Source organism: Muscardinus avellanarius (genome assembly GCF_963383645.1).
Source record: "Muscardinus avellanarius genome assembly, chromosome: 10".
Taxonomy (NCBI): domain Eukaryota; kingdom Metazoa; phylum Chordata; class Mammalia; order Rodentia; family Gliridae; genus Muscardinus; species Muscardinus avellanarius.
The window spans coordinates 28,935,330-28,961,579 of record NC_137796.1 but is presented as its reverse complement, the minus strand read 5'-3'; the positions used below and the strand labels follow the sequence as shown (position 1 = coordinate 28,961,579).

The following is a 26,250-nucleotide window of genomic DNA, read 5'->3' as shown; positions in this document are numbered from 1 at the left end:
AACAAATTTTTAAGGAGAGACTTACAGCCAGGAGGCTAGGAGAGGGAGGCATGCTGTGTGCTGGTAACAAAAGAAAGAAGGCCTACTCCTTCCTGGGAGGCGCTTTTGAAGGGAGTGAGTGGGAGGGAAATGGGAGGCTGTGGTGCTCACAAGTGGGGTAGTGGTGGCCCCTCGGGAATTCTGGGAGGACAAAGCCTGTATTATTTAGGTTAAACTCTTGTTTTAAGCCTGAAGAAACTCAAATAACCTTGTAAGGACTAAAATGTAGCACTTATGTTCAAACTTTTAGAGCTCTGAATGATTATAAATGTATTCACTCTCTTAAGGGATAACCCACTGAGATTCAGTGTTCTTGTTACTTTTATGTGGCTTTAATTATGTAGGTGGTTATGTCGGGGCTGGGGATGGTAATTGATCTGAAAAGCAACTCAGGGCAGGGGTGGGGTGCCCCTCGGTGGATAGAATTCTGGAGAAAGCAGAGCAGAAATGAGTCTTCTGCACGGAGCTTGAGCCTGGGGTATCAGGCAGAGACATTCACCTCACCACCCGTCTTTCTGCTTTCCATTGAGGTCAGAGTGCTATGAGTCAAATAATCAAATGCCCTGCAGCATTATCACATGCAGCCTCATTTTTACACAGAGCATTTCTGACATGTGGGCCATGGTAAAACAAATGACAGATGTGTTGTTGGCTCCTGCAACTGATGCTCTGAAGAGCCGGAGCAGCGTGGAAGTCCGTGTGGAGTTTGTCCGGCAGGCCTTGGGATACCTTGAGCAGAGGTAAGGCAGCAGAAGCGTTGGGCTGGCTTCCAGGTCCCCTGAAGTTGCTCCTCATTCTTACGTAGTCCTTGGGTTAAGTATCCTGACGCTGGTGTGACTGACCGCAGCTTGAGCAAGGCTGGGAGAAAATCCTGTCCTCAGAAACACTTTCTACCGGGCTGTTTCTGCAGTGTCATAAAATCACACGTGGAAAATGATGGTAAATGGAGCCCTGATTTCCCCTTTCTCTCCTCTTCTGCTATCTGTCCCTTAATACAGAGACATCACGATTACTAGGCCATGATGCTTTAGATTATAATCCTTTTCCTGATGTCTTTCAGCCATTTTTCCTTAGGCGCTTTAGTTTCCTCTTAGCATTTTAATTTCACTATAGGCAGTATTACCACCCTAAAACCTTAGGGAGGGCCCTGATCTTACTTTCCTTCAGGCTAATCCCTGTGCCTGCGATTTATGCCTTAGCTTTTTGCCACCTCCTCACTGATCCCTTGAGGTGGTTACTGAAGGGTCTGTGGCTATGCCCTTGTGCTCTAACTATTGTCCCCTTCATTAGCAGGGCCCATGCCATTCATCCCTCCCTGTGGACACTCCTTCCAGCTCTGAATGAGCTAGCAGGAGAGTCGTGAGCATGCAATAGACGCTCTTTATTTCAGCAGCAGGGTGCTGGGCCTCTCCCTTTTGGCTCAAGAAGAAAAAGCTCAGTTGAATATACTTGCTAAATTGCAGTCCTTTGCCACTGAGCCTTTCCGCACCTGCCAGCAGCCTTGTTGCATGGTTCCCCTTTGTCAACAAAATAATACTTCATTAAGAAGTCATAAGATTTTCTTGTATGTAACTGAGGTAATTCAAGCTTGGTACAGCAGAGAATGGGTTTTTCTACCAAAAACTGTATTAATTATACAACGATGACATGAAATTAACACCATCAGTCATGTACTTACTAGCTTCCATTCCCTTGTTAAGAAAAATCTGAAACTCTAGCCTAGGCATAAAGGGCTTATAAAATAATTTATCAAGCCTCAGCTAACTTTTTGTGATTGCATTTTAGATACATTGATCTTCAGCCATAAAGATTCTAATGAATGAGTAGTATTCATTCATTACAAGCCAGATATATGGGCCAGAATTTTTGACACCATATAAAAACTTTAAGGAATTGTTTTAAATGGGTGTAAGTATATGACTGCTCTTGACTTTTTTCTTTGATGAACCTAATATTTAATTTTGGTGTTAAACCATTGACACCAGGCTGCATTCCTTTGTTTTGAATCTCTGGTAAGCCACCTCATTTTATTACTTACTATTTTATTTTTCATTTAGTTTTTTGGGTTTGTGGGGGGGTGCTGGGGATTGAACCCAGAGGCATTCTACCTCTGAGCTATACCCCAAGTCCTTTTTTTTTTTTTTTTTTTTTAATCCTTTATTTTGAAACAGGGTCTCACTAAGTTGCAGAGGGCCTCACCAAGTAGCTGAGGCTGGCCACTAACCAGGATCCTCCTGTCTCAGCCTCCTAAATACTAGGATTACAAGGGTGTGCCACTACACCCAGCTAATTTTATTTTTTAAATTATCTTCCATTATTTCCCCTAACAGCATTTCTTAAAGCTTTTTTGGAGTTTTCTGTCCACAGTTACTGTAACTTTATTTTTTCCCCCCCTGTGGCATAGCTCTCTGATGGCATCCTTATAAAGGATTTATTATCACCTTTTGACAAATGGGATATTTTGAAATAATCATACTCAGTTGTAAAATATTTTTTTGCTGATGCTATTCTGCTGACAGTATGCACACAATATTTTAAGTGATGTGTACCAGATGGCAAACTAGACCCAGTCTCAAATAATTTTTTACATATAAGGCCAAAAATGTTGAGAAAATGCAGGGTTGGTTTTTCTCTTCCTGGCCACATTCCAAGGTTTTAGGCAGGATAAACATCCCTTAATCCAAAAGGAAATCAGTCTTTCTCTTCAGCTTAGGCCCTTGCCACACATCGGTTGTCTCTAGTCAGAGTAGAAGGACCATAGTTGGCATCTGTCTGTTCTGGCTGCCAGGGCTCCTCACTCTTCATTCTCCTCATCTTTTGCTTTTAAATGCTTCCAGTGATGGTAAGCGCATTATATTTGTTAAATTGTGTTTCTTCTTTATTATAAAAACAATACACTCTCCCTATAGACATTTCAAAAGATGCCAAAAAGAAGACCCGAAAAAGGAGTTTGTCTATACCTTATATCCAGAAGATCTTTTTACATTGTTATATTTTCTCGTTTCCTCTTTTCTGATGTTTTGAGTATTTTGTTTGATTTTATTTTTATACAATTATGATACAAATGTATACAATATATGGTTTTGTATAGCTTGATTATTTTTTCTTTTCTTTTGGTACTGGAGGTTGAATCCAGGGCATTCTACTGTAGAGCTACCCCCTCAGCACTTTTTACTTTGTATTTTGAAGAAGGGCCTCGCTAAGTTGCTGAGACTGGCCCTGAACCTGTGGTCCTTCTTTCTCAGCCTCCCAAGTACTGGGATTACAGACATGTACCACCGCGCCTGACTATATACTTTGATTTTTAATTCTTTGTCAGTATTATTTTTCCTAACTGCATCAAAGTCTCTTCAGTTTTCTATAATTGCCCTTTAAGATCTCTCTCTCTCTTTGTGTCTATCTCTCATTGTGTGCAACATAGTATTGAGCATCTTTGTACTTAGGGAACACATGACTTTTGGGGGCAATTTTTTTGTTTTAGATAAAAATATATTTAGGCATATATTCGGATATCAATACTTGGGTCATATAATCTTTGTATGGAAGCACTAAAAATACTACAAAGAACATTAAGTATGCTAGCAAGTAATGGAAAGGGAATGATAGAAAATTATCATTTTTAGAAAATCATCATTTTGCAATCACCATGTAGTCATTGGTTCAGCAAGGACCATTGTTGGTAAACAGAATAGTCACATGACTTCTCAAGTATTACCCCATGGGTTACTTGCTAATTATAAAGGGAGGAATATTAAATTGTAATGGAAAGGTCTGATGGACAAGACCTGATAGTCAATGAGTCAAATGTAGTATTACCAATAATAGAGTGAGAATTATGTGCGGTCACTGGCAAAAAACAAATTGAACCTGAGTCAAATCATGAAGAAATGACCCAGCTTACAGTACATTCTTCCAGACAGAGTTCTTTAAAAAATGTCAGTGTTGTGGAAGATAAAAATGTTGATAGAGCCGGGCGTGGTGGCGCACACTTGTAATCCCCGTGCTTAGGAGGCTGAGACAGGAGGATCGTGCAGGTTCAAAGCCAGCCTTAGCACTTAGTGAGGCTCTCAGCAACTTAGTGAGACCCTGTTTCCAAATAAAATATAAAATAGGTCTGAGAGCATAGCCCAGAGGTAGAAGGCCCCTGGGTTCCATTTCCAGTACCACCAAAAAAAAAAAAAAAAGTTGGTAGAACTACCTAGATTAAGGGAAATGAAGTGACATGACAACTAATTACCATGTATTTCCTATCCTGGATTTAAAAAGAAAACAAGCTAATCATGATGGTACATACCTGCAATCCTAATACTCAGCCTAAGGCTGAGACAGGAGGATCACAGGCTTAAGATCAGCCTCAACAACTTAGCAAGACCCTGCTTTAAGAAAAAAAGGGGGGGGGCAGGCATGATGGTGCACGTTTGTAATCCCAGCATTTGGGAGGCGGAGACTGGAGGGTGGCGGTTCGCAGACACCCTCAGCTACTTAGTGAGGCTCTTTGCAACTCAGTGAGACCGTTTCAAAAAACTAAAAAGACTAAAATAGGGCTGGAGGTGTAGCCCAGAGGTACAGTGCCCCTGGGTTCCATCCCCAGTACCGAAAAGAAACAAAGGTTGGGGGAAGGTAGGGTTGGTGGCTCAGAGGTAGAATGCCCCCAGGTTCAAATCCCAGTACCAAAAGTAAAAAGAAAGCACAATATAAAGGGCATTATTAAGACTTGAATATGGTTATATTTTAGATAATAATAGTTTGTTAGTGTCAAATATTTTGGTGTTATGATATTACAATTAAGTAGGAAAATGTCCTAGTTCTTAGGAGCTATGTAGTGAAGTATTTCAGGTGAGATATCCCCTGATTTCTATAACGTGTTTTCAAAAGGTTCAAAGAAGAAAAGCCAGCTTGTATACATGTGTGTGGGTGAGGCTAGAGAGAGAGGGCAGTGCATGCAAATGTTAACTGCCGGTGAATCTAGATAGAGGATAGATGGCATTCATTGAACTATTATTTAAACTTTTTGGCTTGATATTTTTAAAACAAAAGTTTAAAAAAGAACCCCTAGAATGTGAATCTTCAAATACTTAACAATAAATCTCACTATTATGTATAATCATAATACATCAATTTAAAAAAGCTTCGAAAAAAACCCACTAGAGCATTAGACAGTGGCCTAAAGTATTTATTCTGCACATCAGCTCTTAGAGCATTGAAGTCCGTTCTCCAGGATCTTTAGAGTTTATGCTGTGATGAGAACTCGTTACAACAAATACAGTCTTTTGTTTCATTAAACTTGTATGTTTACTCTTCTGTGTTAGGTTTGAAATGTAGGCCCCGCCCTGCAGAGTCACAACCTGATATCATGCATGTGAACATAGTGTGTGTAATACATGTTTTTTAACCTCCTCTATTTTTTCTTTTTAAAATTTTCCAGTTATAAGAATTACACCCTTGTGACTGTCTTTGGAAATTTGCATCAGGCTCAGCTGGGTGGTGTGCCTGGGACTTACCAACTGGTTCGAAGTTTCCTGAATATTAAACTTCCAGCTCCCTTACCTGGACTTCAGGTACTGGTGACCTCTGTGTGGTCAGTTTCTCCACCAGAGTAATTGCTTTTAGGGGCTTTCAGGTAAAATGAGGTGGTATGGGGAAGAGACCAGAGGGGTGAGGATAGAAACTGGGACGCTCCTTCATTGTGCAGGAATCCAGGGTGCAAGGGTTGGGCGGGTGGCATTAGGTTCTGGACATGTTTTGGAAGCTGACCTGTGAGGGCTCACTGAGGAAGGTGGATGTGGGTGTGAGAGGCATACTCGGAGATGACTTCTGAGATTTGGGCTACAACAACTAGAAGAATGGAGTTGGATATGGTTTCTAGGATGTGGCCCTTCTCGCCTCACATCCAGCTGGGCTGTCATCTTACTGTTGAATATCAAACAGTGTACACAGAGCTAAACTGGAGCTTGGCACCAAGGGTAGAGGTACAGAGGAGTCTGGCTTCATAAAGGAGGTGTGAGGGTCATACTGGCTCTTAAAGATAGCTTTTACTAGCTGAAGCTTGGGAAGGTTACTACAGAAGGAGAGCACTGCATGAACAAGTACGCAGAGGCAGCCGAGAGCATCTGCAGTGTTGGTGTGTGGTGGAGTGCGCAGGCTTGGAGCCTTGAGTGCCAGGCTGTGCACCTTGGACTTGAGCAGCTCAAGAGGGTTAGGTGGGCAAGTGACTTGCTGCAGTGTGGGTTTTAGAAAGACCTTGGTAGAGGAAAGGCAGAGGGCCAAGAAAGGAGGCTGTGATCTCCTTTTTTAAAAAGGATGTGTGTGGTGGGGAAGGGGAACCCCAGTGGGTAATGATGGTCTTTTGTTAATCAATGACATCTTTAGCTCTTGCTTTGTGGGACTGTAGAAGTGTGCATCTGTAAGTTGCCACAGATCTTCTGGGGCTCCACAGAGGAAACACAGGGCTGGCTTTAGATCAGGGTGAGTAAGTGCTCTTTAGAGGGAAAGTTCCAGAGCCTCGCTGCCACTTCCAGGCTTACATTGGACAAATTACTTGACCCCCCAGTCCCTCAGTTTCATGGGGAGGAGGAGGCTGTTGATAGTTTTTACCTCATGGGAGTGTGTGAAAATTAAGTGACTTGCTTCAAGGGGAGAAACTTAGCTGGGTGTTTGCACATCGGAAAGCAACGAGTTAGCTTTCATATGTTTACTAAGCATCTGTCTTTCCTCTTTTAGGATGGAGAGGTGGAAGGCCATCCTGTCTGGGCATTAATCTATTACTGCATGCGCTGTGGAGACCTGCTTGCTGCGTCACAGGTGGTTAATCGAGCCCAGCACCAGCTAGGGGAGTTTAAAACCTGGTTCCAGGAGTACATGAACAGTAAGGACAGAAGGTACAGTGAGGTGGTGTGTTCAGAAGGGGCCGTGTGGAACCAAGGGAGTGGCCTCTACTGACACTGTTCTGTTTTCCCTATACACGCTTAAAATAAGTTTCTGCTTGGGGATTAAAAGGGCTTAGAAAGTGGAAAGAACTCTTAGGAACATGACTGGAAACATTAAAAGGAAGCCCTGTTCTGCCCACCATGGTGGCACACCATGATCTTAGTACTTGGGAGGCTGAGACAGAAGTATCACAAGTGTGAGGCTAGCCCCAACAACTTAGTGAGACCCTTGACAACTTGGTGAGACCCTGTTTCAAAAATAAAATAGGGCTGGGGGTGTAGCTCCGAGGTAAAATGCCTCTGAGTTTAATCCCAGTACCACAGAGGGAGGAAAGGGGGAAGAGAAGGAGGGAGAAGAAAGCCCTTATTCTTACATGGCTCTCTGAACATGCATACCGTCTGTGGTTTGGGGTTTTTTCTGTTCGAGTAAGTGAGGAACTATGCTTGGGACCATGATTCGACTTATTCAATAAACCCAAGGCACATCCAGGATGCCTTATCAAATGGGGTTTTCTGTATTACACTCACTTGCTCCCACAAGTGTTTTTTAAGTCAGCCCAGCGCAAAAATATGTTGTCCTGAAGTTCATAATTCAAAGGCTAGAATTAAGTTCATAATCTTGAAACATAACATAGAATTAATTCCCTAAGGTTTGTCACATTAAGATCTACCAAGCATTAGCTTTTCTCTGGACTTTACAACTGCAGTTGGACATAAGTTCATATTCAAACCCAGTTTATGTACGCATTTGTAGAAGAAATAATGGTAGCTAACCACAACTGTACCTGTGATAAACAAGAGCAGGATTAATAGTGCCGTGTCTAAAGGTTGCCTCAAACTGCAAGTTCCTGTCTTGCCTGTGTTAGAGTTTAAAGTAAGGTTGATGTCTTGGGTTCCTTCTGAAGGAGATCCTGAGGCAAGAACTTGAGTGTGAGTAGTTCACCTGGGAGGTGACCCCGCATGAACCAGAGACTGTGAGGCCAGAGGGGCCGCGACAGTTGAGGGAAGGACTCGGTCCTGTCTGTCATTGCTTGGAGCTGCTGTAGGGTGGGGTGGAGTGCTAATCGCCAGCATTCCTGGCAGTCCTTGGAGGTCTCAGTGACTAGAGAAAGCTGACAGGTAAGGAGGTGCAGGTGCTAGAGGTTGCAGGCAGGTACAGCATGGTACTGAGGAGCAGAGATGAAAGAAAGCTTCCTGACTCAGGCAGGTGTGTGCTTTCACTTGCCCTTGAGGACCTTTACTTGTCTTGTCTGTTCCTTTTTGTCTTTAGATTATCCCCAGCTACAGAAAACAAGCTCCGGCTTCATTACCGCAGAGCCCTCAGGAACAACACGGACCCCTACAAGCGGGCCGTGTACTGCATCATTGGCAGATGTGATATCACTGACAACCAGAGCGAGGTGGCGGACAAAACCGAGGACTACCTGTGGCTGAAGGTAGGCACTGCTTGCTCACCTGCTCCGGCCTTTACTCCTTCCTCCTGCTTAAGTTCTCCCATAGAGCTTAACTGCTTAATGTATGATGCCGGTAAAATGCTCAGAACCAGTGGTTTTCTTGTCTCCTGGCCCCATTTTTTAAATTGTGTAATTCCTAGCTAATAACCACAGTCTTTAATGTAACCTCCAGCTCACAGCATTAAGCAAATGCAAACATGACTCAAGATGTAATTTGTACTAATGCATGTGTTTCTTTGGGGGGGGGGGTTAGTTGAATCAGGTGTGTTTTGATGATGATGGCACCAGCTCCCCACAAGACAGGCTCACTCTCTCACAGTTCCAGAAACAGTTGTTGGAAGATTATGGTAAGGTTCCAGGCACAGCCTCCTTCCCTCCTGTTATCCACCTAAAGCAACTATTTGGTTGCCTACATCTCTGAACTTTCTTGAATTTGAGGCCACGTAGACTTAAGAAATGTACTCCATATAAATACTACGTACATGGTTATAATACTATGTGTATGGTTTCTTCTAATTATTTGAACTGCCCTGGTAAGCATTGCTCAGGGAGAGATATAAAGAGTATTTAGCTTCCTGGTAGGATTTGTCAGTGACCATATCCAAGCCCAAAGGAGAGAGAAATATCGTTTTCTTCCTTTTTCCTCCCCTTATTGTTTAAAAATTCTGGGGAGAAAAGTATAGAAGATTCCAACTAGTGATTGGTAGTTTGTTGAATTAAGAATTTTGTGAATATGAGTGAACTGAAGCTTCTTGGAAATCTTCATTTCTCTCTATATCGAGTGATTTTTACCAGGATACAGGAAATAAACAGTCCCTTTGTAATTTTAAGATCCTTACCTGTTTCTCTCCCACCTAATGCAAACAGTTTGGATTTTACAATCTGACTCCTACTTGCTGGAACTATTGCAAGGTCTGGAGGACCTGGAGGAATCGGGTCTCGTCTCACATGGGAGATCATGTGTCCAGAGCAACCTCCACTGATTCAGGCTCCCGACAGGGCTGCTGCCTGGGGTGGGGCAGGGCTGCCGCTGGCAGCTTTTCTTAATGGGCTTTATCTCCTCCACTCATAGGCGAGTCCCACTTTACGGTGAATCAGCAGCCCTTCCTCTACTTCCAAGTGCTGTTCCTGACAGCGCAGTTTGAAGCTGCCATTGCTTTTCTTTTCCGCATGGAGCGGTTGCGCTGCCATGCTGTCCACGTGGCCCTGGTGCTGTTCGAACTGAAGCTGCTTTTAAAATCCTCAGGACAGAGTGCTCAGCTCCGTGAGTATTCATGACTGAGGGCAGTGACATGACCACAGCACATCACCCCCATCAGCAACAGTGGCCAAGGAATATTGCAACCACTAAGGATTTGGGCAATGTGTTAGCAGTCATTTTAGAGCAAATGGATGATTAGGGTTGGGGTCCTTGCCTTTCTCCCCATTAGTATTCCTTGGAATATTAAATATAGAAAGCGCTCTAAAACATGCCAGTGTGGCCAATCTGATTGCCTAAAGAATTGTGCAAATGAAGCAGTTCCTAGAGCCACAAGTCTGATTCCCATTAGGGCTCTGGCTTTAATGACCTTAGAAACCTCAACCAGCCTTGTTATGTGTGTCCCTGTGTGGGTGGATGGGTCAAATAAATGGTCGAACAGCCAGGGATTCCTTAACCTCACCCAGAGCCTGTGCCATAATGGCCAGTTGTAGTAACTTTTTTATTCCAAGACCAGCATACTAGTAATTAAGCTGTTTTCTCAACTGTGTTCATGGAGGGAAATTGAAGAAAGGATGGTGAAGGGGATGAGCCAAGGATAATACTGGGGTACAAGCTGGGTGCAAGAGTGGATGCTGGGTGTGTGGACTCAGCTTCCATCGTTCCTGGCTTGCGTGGGTCAGAAGACTAGCGGCTTCCATCCCCTGTCCCTGTGGTACAGTCAGCCACGAGCCTGGAGATCCTCCTTGCATGCGACGGCTAAACTTTGTGCGGCTACTCATGCTCTACACCCGGAAGTTTGAGTCCACGGACCCGAGGGAGGCTCTCCAGTACTTTTACTTCCTCAGGTAAAATTTGCTTTTAACCCTTCACTTCAGGGAGTTTTGGTTGCTGCCATTCTGAAAATAACTACTAAAGACCTCATATCCCCTCCAGAAACTGAGTTGATCATGTGTTTACAGGGATGAGAAAGACAGTCAAGGAGAAAACATGTTTTTGCGCTGTGTGAGTGAGCTTGTAATAGAAAGTCGAGAGGTATGATGATTTCCTTTCCTCCCTGCCTACAGTCCTCAGTCCACAGGTTTTCTTGCTAATTCATTGCTGCCGTTTCCCTCGGCCTGGTTGTGAATATGGCCGGAAGGGTGGGGGGGCTACGTTTCCTTTGATTTTTAACAATGAAGATACTGATCTCTGTCTTACTGTTTCCTGATTTGTGTAAGACTTCTCCCATTTTATTCTTCTCCCCCATTTCTTTTCCTCTTTTGTCTCCAAAGAATTGTGTATTATGTTTATATCCTTGTCCAGTAAATCGAGTAAATTTTTTTCTTCCACAGTTTGATATGATTCTTGGAAAACTAGAGAATGATGGAAGTAGAAAGGTAGGTTAAATATATCCCTGAAGAAATATTTGTTTGCATTGAGGATTTGTCAATGTCAAAAAGAATGTGGTTAGATTTTAGGATTCAAAGTACTAACGATGCAAATCTGAATGAAGTTGCGTAGCTTAAAAAATAGAATAAAAATTACAGGTCCAAATAATGACCCTGGTTGTATATACATTTATATCTTTTTTTAATTTGTAAATCTTTATTAGGTTATTTGTATGTTCAGAATACTTGTTCATGGCATGGCGGCCTTTTTTTTTTTTGAGCTGAGAAAGCTACATTTCTGCCATTCATGGCTCAGAAAAGCACGAGGGAAAGGAAATGATTTCTCCAGATGGAAAAGTTAAAGTGCGCTTGACCTTCCTCAAAAGGCAGCTTCTGGAATTCAGAACTCCGTGCCACCTGTAGAGACAGTTATTCCTGGAGACTCCGTGGCTCCCAGGGCTCATCGTGCCCAGCGGGCATCCCGGCCTCATGCCCTGTTGGCAGAGGCCAGCCTTGACCCTAACTCTCCTGTGGCCTAGGGAAAGCCTTTCCTCCTTAGATGCACATCTCATTTGTAAAAGTGGTGGCGTGGCGTGACAGTCTCAGGATGGGCTCACACCGTGCAGCTCCAAAGAGAGGCCGGGTGGTGCTGATGACGCCTGAGCTCATTGGCAGTGACAGTGCCGGGACCTGTGCCGGGTGCTTTGCCTGGAGTCTCTTAACTGCCACAATAACCCAGCAATGTAGAGACCACGCTTATGTGTTTCCCAAGTGAGGAATGGAGATAAGAAAGGTTAACTATTTTCTGCAAGATCAGACAGCTTTTTTTTTCCCTTTAATATCCTGACACCACGTGCGATATGTTTTTTTCAGCACTGAGTTCCTATTGCCATCTGTCTCAGAAAGCAAATCTAAAATCTTTCAAATATTTTCCCAGGCCTCCTGATTTATCTTCATAGTTCCTGCTCATCAAAAAATAAAAATAAAAAATTAAACTCATTCATAATTTTACCTGCTCTCTGAGTCATTTTGGAAAATCAGAAAGCACAGGGACCTTACTGCTGACTCCTGTACTTCCATTTAATCAGCTTCTTTCTATATCACTTCTTTGATCTCTTTTTCTAGTTTTAATAGGACCTAATATCTTCAAGAAAGCCAGGGGCTAGCCAAAGAAATGTATGTGCTGCTCAGGGCAGTGTTTTTACGTAAAGCAATTTTTTGATCCTGTTGCTTTTGTGTGTTTAAAATAAGAGTTCTGTGTGCCCAATCTCTCTCTTCCTCCCCTCCATAATTTGTCTTGTCAGCCTGGAGTCATAGATAAGTTTACTAGTGACACAAAGCCTATTATCAACAAAGTTGCTTCCGTGGCGGAAAATAAAGGACTATTTGAAGAAGCAGCAAAGCTTTATGACCTTGCCAAGGTAAAGTGTGCGCTTTTCCTTCTTCTGCACGTAATGGATGTGTCGGCTTTTTGGCATTAAATGCACAAACATTTCAGCATTGCCCTTGTATTGCTCTTCCTGGTTAAGTATTATCCTCTGGCTGTGAGATAGTTAACAATTTAGTTAGGTCAAAATTCTCATTTTACAGAATCATTTCTGCCCATAAGATATTTCTGGCCAAACAACAGCAACATATTGAAAGGAAATTCTACAAGTATTGAACTATTGTCTCACTGGGCAACAGAATAAGCAGGCATCACATTGATGATAAAGCTGCTGGTGAAAATGCTATGGTGCTTACCTTCTGGCAGCCCCACACACGGTGGTGAACACTGACAGAATAGTGGTACAGCGGAGGCCTTTTGAGAGAACTGGAATATTTCTGCATAGGAACGCATGACTGCTAATGGCTTAGATGACCTAAAAAGCATCGCATTCTTAACAGGGCATGGTGTTGCACACTTTATAATCCCAGTTGAGACAGAAAGATAACAGGTTTACAGCCAGCCTCAACAACTTAATGAGGCCTTCCTCAACAATAAATGAGACCTTGTATCAAAAAAATAAATAAAATAGGTCTGGGGATGTAGCTCAGAGGTAGAATGCCTGTGGGTTCAATCCCTAGTATCATAAAATTGTTTTTTAAATTCTCTCCTTTCACCAGAGAAGAGTAGGCAAGAGAGCTGTAATTCATGATTTGTTGTTGTTATTTAAAAAACACTTAGATTGAGATATAAGGAGGACATAGAAGACTATATAGCTGTATGTGATCAGCTCAACGTGTTTTCCGTAGGTAATGTCTCTGCAGTCACCACTGTATCAAGGTTACATTTCCTTTCATCACCCCTGAAAATTTCTTCTTTTGTTTTGGTTATTTAGTTTCTCCTTTTATTAACTATTTCCTTAATTTTAAAAACTTGAACAGAATGCTGACAAGGTGCTAGAGCTGATGAACAAATTGCTAAGCCCTGTTGTGCCTCAGATCAGCGCCCCTCAGTCCAACAAGGAGAGGCTGAAGAACATGGCCCTCTCAGTCGCCGAACGGTAAGAAGGCCTGAGCTGGCCCTGAGGGTGCGATGCTGGTGCCAGGCCACTCACACCCACTCCAGTCATGTTTGGCTAAATTGGTAGGTAACAGCAGACAGCTTTCAGAGTGGCTCTGCTACCTCACCGACCACCAGCACTGCGTGAGAGTCCCCTGATCCTAAATCAAAACCAGCATGTGGTGCTGTCAGCCTTGTAACATTTTTTGCTAAAGATGGGGTATGTCAGCATTTTAATTCTGCACATTAGGTTTAATTTTAGGCATCATGCTTGTCTGTGTACTGTCATATATACTTTACTAGCCATCTTAAAGGCATTGAGGAACAGAGCTAGTGGTGTTCTTGTGGTCAGTGTTATAAAAGCCACCTCCCACCATGAGTTCACAGAGTTAATCAGACTTTAGCTGGTTGAACTCCCAGGCTGAGGTAAAGGATGTTACTTTTTGTGCCATCTACAGATACTCTTAGTAAAATGACCCAGAGAAAACTGAATTTAAGATGCTTTCCTAGGGTAACACGAAAAAATATTCTTTGGCAAATGAGATATTTCTAATTGACAAAAAATCCCCAGCATTGGCTGCTGGGCTTTTTGCCCATCAGGACCTCCTGTCATTCAAATGGATGCCAAGATGGTTGGTTTAGGGTATTTGCTTTGTGCAAAATATAGGTGGATTCATACCAAATCCACCATCAATGCTTGGCTATTAAAAAATTGACACTATAGCCAGATGTGATGGGGCACACCTGTAATCCCAGTACTTGGGAAGCTGAGACAGGAGGATCACAGGTTTGAGGCCAACATATGGTAGCTTAGTGAGACCCTGTTTCAAAAAAAAAAAAAAAAAATAGGACTGGGGGTATGGCTCAGAGGTAGAATGCCCCTGGGTTCAATCCCCAGGACCACACATACACAAAAAATAGTTGGCACTGTTTTCCACTACTTAATTCTCCTCACCCAAAGAGTTGAAAAGGTTTTTGATACATTTGAAATACTACCCAACAGTTATAGATTACACAGAAATTCATAATTCTTGCTCCCCTGCTCTCCCCTGACTCTTGTCTTTCAGGTACAGAGCGCAGGGAATAAGTGCAAATAAATTTGTGGACTCCACATTCTATCTTTTGTTGGACTTGATTACCTTTTTTGATGAATATCACAATGGTCACATTGACAGAGCGTTTGATGTAAGTTTCAGGAGGAATACTTGAAGCAAAGATTAATATATTCCCTTGAAAATTCAGAATGCTTTATGGAATTCATTTAAAACAAAAGATGTCACCAACATGCCTGTTAAATGAAGAATGACAAGCATGATCCTGGGGACTTAAAAGGGATTTCTCTGTTGTTTTTCTTTTCTTTTCTTTTTCCTATTTCTTTCCCCTTTATCTGAAAACACATTTCTCAAAGTAATTTGAAACTTCTAAATTTTAAAATTGTGTCAGAAAATGGGGATAGGAATCAGATTTGCCAGCAAATTAGAATCAAAGCCTTTGCCTCTCTCACTTTTTGGGGTGGCCTGCATTCTCTCTTGAATGTATATTTTCTACTTTCCTAACTAAATCTCTGTTTATGTCTCCGAAAAAGAAAATCAAATCTTTGTGTGTGTGAAAGGGAGTAACATTTCCTATTAAGAATTCCTTCTTGAAATGCCACGTGCTGATGATTACGTTTAGGAAGATGGAATGACTTCGAGGCTGTATCATATGGGGCTGGTGATTTTTTTGTTTTAAACAGATAATTGATCGCTTAAAGCTGGTGCCCCTGAATCAGGAAAGTGTGGAAGAGAGAGTGGCTGCCTTCAGAAATTTTAGCGATGAAGTGAGTCCTTTTCTTCCTAAGTTATGGAATTCTGTTTTCCCTACTTCCACTGAAAGCATTTTGTTTTAATATAGCTATTAACTTTAAGACTTAAGGTTATCTCTAGACTGAGTTTTCTAGGACAAGTCCAATTTCAGATATCCTGGGGTGTTTTGTTTGTTGGTGGTAGGTTTTTGTTTGTTTTGCTTTATTTTGGTTTTGTGCATATATACAGCATGTTCTTGGGAGAAACAGGTTTTTGGTTGATCTGGTAAAGTCTGGTTTAATTATTTTGTGGTCCACTTGTACTAGATGGTGTTTTAATGTTAAACTCTGCTCTTCTTTAAGTATTTCTATTGGGTATATAAAACATAACCTGATTCACCATTATCCTTCCCTTTCCTGAACTATTTTGTCCAAAAAAGCAAGTGCAGTGACCATGGCCTAGGTTATCACCCCACGACCCCCAGAGCCACTGTCACTACAGAATTTCAAGCACATTGTGCCATCTAGGCTACACGCTAGAATCCCTAGCAGAGCTTTAGTCAGCTGTTTATGCGCAGGCCCTGCCCCCTGAGACTCTGCTTTCCCTGCTGGGGCTATGGGATGTGCCTTCTCAGTCATACTCACAGATAGCCCAGGTAAGACTTTTCTCTCAGGCACAGGTGCTAGGCTTCAGAACCAGCTGCCTGGTTCTAGAATGTCACTGGTGACATTTCAATTTTAAATGGTTCCTCATTAAGCAAAAGCCTTCCTTTTTTCTTTTCTTTTTCTTGAAACTGGGTACTGAAGCCAGATGTGCTCTACCAATGAGCTTCATTCCCAGCCCACTTTTAAATTTTTATTTTGTAAGTCTCACTAAGTTGCCCAGACTGGCCTTGAACTTGCAATCATTTTTTGCCTCAGCCTCCTAAGTTGCCTGCCCAGTGCAAATGCCTTTTACAAAAACTTGTTTGTATTTTAGAGAAAGAAGTGAGGCCTGCTTCTGCACATCAGAGCGGGAGGCACAGCCACTGCGGCATGTGCAGTTAGGAGATCTTGCCCCTTGCCAGCCTTCTCATCACACCTGCTGTGGATTCTACCCTTAGCCACTTGTTTCATGTTTTTTCTCGCCTTCCTCTAGACACTTTGTTCACCATACCACAGGCTAATATAGTGCAGCAGGGCCTGCCCTCATAGCTACTCCCAAAGACTTCAGCAAGGCCATGCAGGTCCAGTGGCGACAGCTGAATGGTGTGAGAGTGGGAGTGTGGGGACCGGGGAGAACGAGTGTGTGCATCCTTACCTATTGATATCCAAGCCCATTTGCTCTTTGGGAGTCGCTTTGTTGGCCGGATGTCGTCAGCATGCTTTTGGCTTACTATCCCTGCCAGGAAAAAGCAGAAGAGTGACCATCTGACCTGCTGAGCAGCACTGCCCCGGCTTGCTGTCCCGCTGGACATTGTAGTGCCATCAGCTCCTTTTTGTGACCCTCCAGTTCTCCTCTGACGGCTGTGGGATGGGGTGTGAGCCGGCAGAGCAGCCTCCACCTGTTGCAGGCCCTGAGGGCTCGATTCTTTTTCCTTACTCCACGTGTTTCTCTCTGTGTAGATCAGGCACAACCTCTCAGAAGTGCTTCTTGCCACCATGAACATCTTGTTCACACAGTTCAAGAGGCTCAAGGGGACAAGTCCATCCTCGGCATCCAGGCCGCAGCGAGTCATCGAGGACCGCGACTCTGTAAGATCCCAGCGTTCGCGAGAAATATTGCTGAGAACCATCTTTCTGGTTTGGAATCCATCACACTCTTAAGAGACCACGTTACCCTAAACTGCTTTTTCCCTTATGACCTGGCACCTGGGTAAAGCATGTGTCGGGAGCCTCCCAGAGGAAACATTAATGGGATTGTTGCATTTCTCAATCTTAAAATATATATATGCTGGGTCTACAAATATCACCTTTAAAAAAAATCAAACAGAATACTAATTTTGTAGTCAATTCCACAAGAATTTTAAAATACAAAGTTATTTTGTCTCAGCTCGTTGATGAATCTTTCATCAAAACCATACTTTAGTTTTGAGCAACACATTAATTGGATGCAAACTCTGGTTTCTCCTCTTTTCTGGGCCTCACGATGACCCTAAAAGCAACTAGGACAGCAGTAATATCCCCATCTTACCGCTGAGGAAGTAGGCCAGGAGTTGGGGAGCAATTTGCTTGCCCTTGTTGGCCCTGTGGGGGATGCATAGGTGCAGGGCTATATCTAGAAGCCGGGTCTGTTGCCCAAAGGCTTCTGCAGTGCATTGGTCAGTGAGAGTCCAGGTAGATAGAACCCTGGAACTCTCAGCATCTGTTGTGCAGTAGATGAAAGAGAAAAGGTATTTGATGCAGATAAGCCATGAGCCGGGCCAGTTGTTTTTTAAATTCCCTGTTCCTTAGGCTTTCCCCTTAACTTGTGATGATGCTCTCAATGACAGCATCTAACAGCCAAACCTGAGTTTGGCCATAAGAAGCCCTGACACTCCTGCCTTCTGCCTGCAAGGGTGTCTGTGGGCTCTCTCTCCACAGGCCCTGTCCTCAGAACTTCCACTAATGAATAATGGGGGAAGCTTTCATGTGTAGGAGTGTAGGCAGCAGTGCTTAGGTGGCCCGCTGAAGTGATCAGCTGGGTCATGTGGGCACCTGGGGATCTGTTCATGGTAAAAGAACACACCGAAGTGGTGTGAAAACAGTGGGGGTGTAGCTCAGAGGTATATCGTCCCTGGGTTCAATCTCAGTACCAAAGAGAGAGAGAAAAAGAGAAAATGTTTTCTTAGTGGTCCAGAAAGGTGTTTGTTGGCTCTCCAGATACAGATTTTTTTCTTACTGGTATAAGCATCCAGAGTACCTTAACATGGGGCAACCTGAGGCCCTGAATTCTAGATGTCTCTTTTACAGCAATCATCTGAAGCTGTTCTCTTGTGTTTCTTTATTCTATATATAATAGTTCATCATGTGGAAATCAGAGTGAGGATTATCTTTTTTCCTGTTTTTGAGAACACCTGAGTTTAAATTTATAGGGCCATTTTCCCCCTCTGGAATAGGAATTCATTAATATTGCCTGGAAAAGCAGGGCCAAGCAGATATCAAGGAGGGAGAAAGGGGAAAGGAAAGGAGGAGGCAGAGAGCGAGCGCTCAGGCCTGCACACATTCTCAATACTTCTGGTGTTGGAGGTGCTTCATGGGCACTTCAGAAATTCAAATCCTCTTGGAGGAAGATGGACACAAACCAGTCAGGAGAGAGAGACACACTTAGAAAAACTGAGCAGAGAGTTCTGAAGCTCGGGGCTGCATCAGAAATGAGTCAGATGTGTTGGGGCGAGGCAGCTTGCCTAGGAGACCATTGGCCTTGTGCTCAGTGAAGGGCTTGAAGCCCTGTGGAACTGGGGCCCCAGTGAACAAGCTTTGCTAACCCTGCACCATACTGAAGCAATATGGCAGTGGCAGGTAAAACTGTCATCTACTGTGTAGGATCCGCCCTAATGCCCTGGGGTGGAGGATGGACGAAGATGGTGCTGGTTCTTGGTTCAGTGCCCTGCCTTGAATGTTGACCAGTTCCTACTCTTGCTCCCCCTTTCTCTCAGCAACTTCGAAGTCAAGCCCGGGCCCTGATTACCTTTGCTGGAATGATACCTTACCGGACGTCTGGGGACACCAATGCAAGACTGGTGCAGATGGAGGTCCTCATGAATTAGTGCCATGCTTTGAGGGGCTTCTGGGACTGCACAGTGTCAGTACATTAGGCACATGGGCACTGGGTGGGGTTCTGGTTTTGTTTCTGTTGTGTTGTGTTTTGTTTTGTTTTTTGTATTATGTATTTTTGTCAACACCAATAAATTTGATTTGTATTTCTTTTCAACATTCTTTTATTTTCATTGGGTTATTTTTCTTTAAAATTTTGTTTAAATTTTAATTTGTGTATTGGGAGAAATGCTGTCACTAGTTCTTGGGTCAGGGAATGAGAGGCTACTTAGGTATCTTTAAGTTGACCTTAAATGATTAAAAATTTACCCCAAAGGGCAAGGAAACAAGACCTTTGGGAGTTGCTTCAATTCGGATGTCATATTCCGTACAGTGCAGTTGCAGTTCCTTTTCACAGCGCTGTGTGAATGTGAGAGCCAACCTCAGCCTTAGGTGATTTAAGGTTGAGTGTGGAATATCAAGCACCGCTTGTCTTCCCTTGTGGGTATACCTTGGTGTCTTGGTGGTCCAAGAATATCCCTGAAATCACCTGCTGTGATTCTAGGATTAATTAACTTGATCTTCTGTTGAGATCCCACAGGAGGTAAAAGCTTAGGCCTAGAAAAGCCAGGAGAAAAAAATCCGCAGGTGCCCTGGCTTGAGCTTGAGAATGGCATGAGCCTCGCGGCTTCCCTGCTGTCGCTGCTCCTCGGAGGTGATTGACTGGGCTTGTGCACCCTCTGTTAAGGGACTTTTAAGCCCCTCTTTTTCCCTCTGTGGTGGTCAGTCCCTCTGCCTGGACAGCCCCCTTCCTTATGAAGATGACTGCCGGGCAGGCTCATGGGTCACATTCTTAATGTGTGGTGTACAGAATTCAGACGCCACATGCAGCTGCACTGTGGGTATTTGGTCCCTGAGCAGTAGTAGTCACCCAGCATTGGCTCTGTTTCTTCTGCCACCAGTCCCAAAGCTCTGGACTAAACTAGAAATGAGGGCACTCATTTGTTCCTGAATGGGCCAACTAGGGCCACAGACCCTGGGTGGCAGCCTGCTCAGGTGTACACTGCAGAGGCGTACTCTTTCCCATGAGGATGTGAAAATTCTCAGTCTCCTGACAAGAAATCTTGTCACAGTGCACAGTCAACCTTGCCATCCTTCAGCTCTTAAAATAGCTGTTACCTTTCCTCTGGAGAAAGAGCTAATCTGTAGGTAATGGAACCGTCTGTTCCTCTGTTGGAGTCCATATTCCATCAAGAGCGCAGCCTGAGGGTAGCAGGCCTGCATTCTGCTTTCCCCCTCTGGTCTCACCTTGTCGCCCTGGTGTGCCACCTTCAAGTGAACTTTACTAGCAAGTCTGGGAAGAGGAGCCTGCAGGGGACTTGGTTTAGCCTGTTGTACCTTGCTTATATGCACTAATTTAAATAAATCAACTTGTATTCACAGTACTTTAAAACAAGTACTGTGTGGGCTTTTCATACAGTCTAACTGAGGGTTTTGTTTTCTCAGTATTGTATCTTACTTAAATAGAAGTAGAGCAATGCCATAGATGAGAGTCAAGTTGTTGAAATATGTGTGTGCTTTGTGGCTCACCTCATCCCGGGTCCATCCTTCTGTGGAGTTCATTGCAGGTCTCTTTCCCTGCATAGTGCAGTTCTACTGGCTCCAAATAGGAGAATTGCACACTAGCCCTGCCGAGAGGGGATAGTGCCTTGAGTACCTGCACATGAGACTTAAATCCAAAAGGGAGAGAAAAACAACAAGACCGTAAGCTGTCTTGAGAGGGAGATATTGAAGGAATGTGAAGCCAGCATTGGCTAGCAGTTGACTTGCTCCAAGGGGACATTTGTCGAAGGAATAAGATAACTGGATTCATATGAGAAGGGCCAAACATACTGGGGGAAATCCCAGGACAAGTCCTACAGACTGTTTCTGTGGCCATGCCAGGTCTGCTGAGTCTGCAGAGCCGGGCAGAAACACGCTGAGTTTGCAAGGCCACCACATCAGCAGGTCCTGTGAACCTGGGCTTACAGCTTGTGCCCCGGAGGCATGGCCCTGTGACAGGTTATTAGTTTCAAAAGTCTTCCTCAGCTCACTGGTTCAGAGAACTAGATCCTTTCCCTACGTGTCAGTCCACGATTTCACTATTATTTGGAGAAACAAGGAAAAGGCACTGGGAGTGTCTTCTGTCTTCCAGAGATGATATTCCAGTCTTTCTAATAAAATCAAAGGCACTTGGAGACTGACAGGGTTAGTGCCCGTCTCAAGAGTGGCACATAATTTACTCCCTGAGACGTTCAAAAGGAAGTACTGATGTGATCTGTATCCATTTCAGAGGCCTGGAAATTTGACTTCACTGATTCTAAATATTCTTCTGATTTTTTTTTTTTTTAAATAAACTTGCTGCCCAAGTGGAATTGGTGAGCTCTGTTAAGAACAAATCCTTTGGCTTTATCTAACCTGTGCAGTGAAAGACTCATGAGAGGGCAGGAAGTGCCCAGTAGCACTGGTGCAAAATGCAGGCCCAGCCCCTGCCCTCCAAGAGCTCGCAGTCTACTTTGGCACCTCTGTTCTTAATCTTTTGGTGCATCATGTTAAGTCCTAGGGTTGAGGTTATTTTAATAACAAACAATAAAGCCAGCTGTGGTGGTGCATGCTTGTAATCCCAGCATTGGGGAGGCTGAGACAGGAGGATTGCACAGGTTCAAAGCCAGCCTCAGCTACTTAGTGAAGCCGTTTGCAACTCAGTGAGACCCTGTTTCAAAATAAAGAAGAAAAAATAGGACTGGGGATGTCACTCAGAGGGAGGTAGAATGTCCCTGGGTTCCGTCCCCAGTACTACAAAAAATATATAATAATAATAAACCCACAGTGCCTAACATTTGCTGATTAAGAAAAAGAACTGTTGTCTGGATTTGCACCCATAGCTGCTTTATTTGAGCAAATGTTCCTAGCTTAAATCCTTAATCCTAAATTATGTGCAAATGTGTCAGCATCTTACTGCTTTAGCCAGCATCTCCACAACCCTTATTTCTCCATTAGCCACCAAAACATGAATCTTGTTCATTAGGTATCACACATCTCACTGGCCACGTTTCCATCACACCACTCAGAAAGTTCCTGGGGCAGGCTGGATACTGAGTTAGAGACTAAAACCCAAGACCGGCCGCTCTTAAGTGCCCCGTGGTCTAGGCCTGCCAGAGCGTTACTAGCCCCCACTGACTGGGCTCTCGCTGAGCCTGTCAGCCACAGGGAGGGACTGAGCGCTGTGTCCAGCACCTTGGGAGGAGGCATTACCTATGTAATTCTTGGTGGGAGTGTGCACTTTACATTGGCAAAATAGGACTTTTGTACCTGCATTTAGGAGGAAATCAGCAACTCGTGATGCAGTGATTATCTAGAACTCTGGAAGAAAATGAGGCTGTTTTCAGGGTTCCTAGTGGCCACCACTCTTAGCTTTTCCAGGCTAAATTCAGAAGTCGCCCCATCTCCAGCCCTGCTTCTGACAGTTTCGTTGTACATATGAATATCCTTCACAGGGCAGGGATAGGAGGGAAATCAATCTGTCTTTCTGCCACTTATTCCTAACTGAAAAGGGCAAGGGGGGGGGCTTAAAACTACTAAGTAGAATGTTTGGAAAAGAACTTCCAAGCGATCTGTGCTTCTGCTCACCTTGTTAGGTGTGTAACTGCTATGGCCACCTGCAATTATGCATCAGCTGTTGAGCTGAGCAGCCACAGAGCTGCACAGGTGCTGGGCCAAGCTGGAGATGTCTACAACAGGCCTAGACCCCCTCCAGAGTTGTTGGTGTATCTAAGGAAGTGGGTGTTCTCTTCCATTCCATTTCTTTACGGGCATCACCTGAAATACTTGTGATTCTAAAGCACTAGCCTGGGAAGGAGGGGTTATTTTTTTCTTAACTGCTTTTTTAAATCATTCCTCTTGGGTGCTGCCTCTCCCAGAGTGGACTGCTCTGTAGGAGTTTGAACGGGCAGATGCTTTGCTCTGGTCTCTAGTAACACCCCCATCCCACCCTCCAGACCATCTCCAAGTGCCTGGATTCAGGCTGAGTTTCAGCTCCACACCCTTCACGGGCACTCAGTCTGAGAGAAAGCAGAGGAAGAAGTATTTCCCAAGTCAGATAAGAGGCAGGGATGATTCTTCAAAGAGAGAAACCTGCAGGTCTGTACAGGCATTGGGACAATATTGAGAAGAAGGGGTTGGGAATTTTTATTTACTCCCAACAATAATGAAGGCCAGATCTTTAAAAAAAAAAGGGGGGGGGGGAAGAGGTACTGGCAGAAGCCCAACAGTGCACTGACAATCTTTCTTGTTTTGGGGACGAGGAAGGTGAAAAAGTTTGTCTCAAACATTGGCTTCTGCTTGAGTAGGAAGTGGCAGAGAGCCAGTGGTCCTGGAGGGAACATCCAACCTCCAAACAGGCACTGCGGCCCCTCTGGTGGCCCCAGCAGACCTCAGCTAGCCAGGCTCTCGGGTGGCATCCAGGGTTGCATGGCCTGCAGGATGCCAGCTAACTGAATCTCAGACAACGAGGACGTCTTAGTAGGGGCTTGTCCTGGCTTCATCTGGCTGTCCTCTCCCGGTGTGGCCCTGCTCAGCTGCGAGGAGCTCTCCAGCTAAATTGGATTACCCTGATTTGTTACACTGTTGTCGCTTCTGCAGCAGAGGAAATGACAGTGAGGTATAAAGCCGCTCTGAGGGCAGTAAGGAATGCAGTTTGAAGAGGCAGGCAGGCAGGCTGAATGGCATAATTGTGGGCCCCGGTTAACCTCAGTCACTGTCATCTGCTGGGTATTTTTCCGCCAGGGATTTCAAACGGCACATATTCAACGCAGAGGAGAAGGAGGCAAAGTACAGCTGTTTCTCGCTTGATCAGTAACCTGTGTTGGAAGTGTGATGGGGAGGATTCTTTGGTTTATTCAGTTGACTGGTTATTTTCTTTCTTTCGTCCTTGCGTCTCTGACATTGTCACTGTGTGGTGCTTGGGGGGAGAGGGGACGGGTAAGAGTCAGCGTGTGTTCTCTATGTTCCTCTCTGTATAGTAACTTCTGCATTTACTCTGTTTAGGATGGCTCCTTCACCATCACCCCTGTTAATAGCCAGTAAATTTCTGGAATATTTTCCCAAAGTACCATGTGTTCCCTTGTTCCTTCAGTGGAAGAGAAATCCCTTTGCTGGCAATGTCCTTAGCTGAGACACTACCTGGGCTCCCCAAAAGACAGCAGGTGTGCCCCTTGCCAGCCTTTGGGGTGATGAACTGGGCCTTCTCCCGCCAGGAGGGCTCTAAGGGCCAGGGTCTAGGAGGCCCTGGAACCTCTGTAAGTATTGGGCTCCTGTCCCAGTTCCAAAGTCTCCTGGCTGGGCTTGGGGCAAGTTGGATTCTGCCTGGAAGTGGATGGGATGATTAAAGTCTTTTGGCGGTAAGCCCGGCATGTTGCACGCATTCTGTGGCTGGGAGCAGTTAGAGCCCATGACTTTTTTTGGTCATGGAAAGCACTTTAAATGAGAGTTGAGAGCCAGTGATTGGCCTTGGGGAAGGCCAGGCAGGGGTGGGATGTTGTATGTGGCTGGTGGGAGCAGCTAGGGCCTGACCATGGGACAAGTGTCTTCTGTTCTCTTGAGCAGCACCTACCTGTGCTTTTTGTTTGTTTGTTTGTTTGTTTGTTTGTTTGTTTGTTTACCAGGAAGGGTGCTTTTAGGATCAGGGCCATAAGATTCTACTTGGGGATATGCAAATGTCTGGGTTCATCTCTCCACCTGGGGGAGCCCTAATGAAAAGCCTGAAGCAACAGCTTCTGCAGCCCTGTGGTCTACATGCTCTCCCTGAAGGGGCTGCACCAAAAATTCCCAGCCTGCTCCCGTTGCGCACAGGCCGTCAGCTTGGGCAGGCCCCAGGCCTCAGGGAGGCCACTTCTGATGTCATCTGGGAATCCAGGCCCCAGACAAAGTACCTTCTTACCCTTTGTAGGGTTTAATGGACTCTGCAGCACCCCCCGGAGCTGGACTAGCAAGGTGGTGGCTCTCAAGGGGACACTACAGAGGTGGGTGATGGATTAGGGCCACTGGGGTCAAGGATGCCTTGTTTACCTAAGGTTTATTGCTGCAGGTTTTTCAATGGGGTGACTCTTCTTTCTGAGTCACCCAGAGGGTGTCAAAATGCCAACCCAGGTGGCAAGAGAAGACAAAGTTTGGGTGATTGGTCACCCCACATGAGCAGTCATTCAGCTGTTCACTGGAAATGGTCAGGGTTTAGAAGTAGACGCTCAAAAAGCAACAGTCCTCAGCTGCTCACATGAGGACCAATGGTGGGAAGGGGCCTCCAGAGCCTGGCAAAGCTTCTGCTGCCTGTGCTGCTGCAGGAATGGCATTTTTCCTGAGGAGTAACTTGAAGTTTCTTGTCCTCAGTTACCCCAGATGCCTCCCAAATCATTGCAGTCTGGCGGCCTCACCCTCACCGCGCTGCTGACCCTCCACACACGGGGGAGGTCTCCGCTGTGAGCTTCTGTGCTGATCAACCTGACAGATCAGCTGGCTGGCATTTTTAGGAAAATTTAAACCAACCAGAAAGAGCACTTTGTTTCCTCAGATGCAGCTGCTTGAGATGAGGCCCTCTGGTGGCCAGCAGCAGTCTTAACGTTAGAAAGCACAAACTGCCCAAGGACTTCAGGCTGCTTTAAACTCTGGAAGTGAGGAGCTTAGCAATGCTGGAGCAGAGGGAAGGATAAGGAATGCTGGGAAAGCAGCCCGAGACTGGAGGCTCAAAGCGCAGGGTCCTTGAGCAGAACAAGCAAGTCGCAGAGTTGCACTGTAAGGAGACGATGCAGCTCAGAGCCGGACATGGTCGTTCAAATCCCTTCTTCACCACTTGGTAATGGTGCTGATGCGGGCAAGCCATTCACCTCGGGAAAGCAGGGATACCCACTCCCAGGCCGTCAGGCTGCTGGGACGATGAAGTCGATTCACACAATCCTCCTGTTACCTGTCACACGGCAGACCCTCAGCAAGTGAAAGTGAAATTGACCACCCTCCTCCTTGCCTCATTTAGACAGGTCTCTAAGGCCATGATATGCCCTCTGCCATTTGACTTCTGTTCTTCATGACGAATTTCCACATGGGTGCAGGTGCGATCAGGGATAGTTGTGGGTGGGGACAAGAAACAAGATTAAGTCAAAATGGTAGCCCCCAATTTTGCTATTAGATGACTGATATTGATGTGTCTGGTTCAACCTGTGGTTCCTGTTTATCCAGTGACTAAGTAGAAGA

At 44.7% G+C, this 26,250-nt stretch overlaps 1 protein-coding gene across 6 annotated transcripts in view; it reads left to right on the top strand.

Moving 5' to 3' along the window:
• Positions 1-18,983, top strand: part of NUP93 (nucleoporin 93) — a gene marked incomplete at both ends in the record, with an annotated part of 94,283 nt that extends 75,300 nt beyond the window's left edge. For 4 of the 6 annotated variants that reach the window (XM_080702446.1, XM_080702444.1, XM_080702442.1 and 1 more), the window contains 15 exons: positions 640-779; positions 5,465-5,597; positions 6,760-6,917; positions 8,236-8,401; positions 8,673-8,766; positions 9,492-9,683; positions 10,339-10,465; positions 10,580-10,652; positions 10,952-10,996; positions 12,292-12,408; positions 13,355-13,473; positions 14,540-14,657; positions 15,208-15,291; positions 16,861-16,989; positions 18,873-18,983. In XM_080702446.1, coding sequence (XP_080558572.1) covers positions 640-779; positions 5,465-5,597; positions 6,760-6,917; positions 8,236-8,401; positions 8,673-8,766; positions 9,492-9,683; positions 10,339-10,465; positions 10,580-10,652; positions 10,952-10,996; positions 12,292-12,408; positions 13,355-13,473; positions 14,540-14,657; positions 15,208-15,291; positions 16,861-16,989; positions 18,873-18,983 — 1,806 coding nt within the window. The remainder of the gene's footprint in view (positions 1-639; positions 780-5,464; positions 5,598-6,759; positions 6,918-8,235; positions 8,402-8,672; positions 8,767-9,491; positions 9,684-10,338; positions 10,466-10,579; positions 10,653-10,951; positions 10,997-12,291; positions 12,409-13,354; positions 13,474-14,539; positions 14,658-15,207; positions 15,292-16,860; positions 16,990-18,872) is intronic. The other 2 variants (XM_080702445.1, XM_080702443.1) reach the window with 1 other exon arrangement.
• Between the last annotated feature and the right edge of the window lie 7,267 nt (positions 18,984-26,250).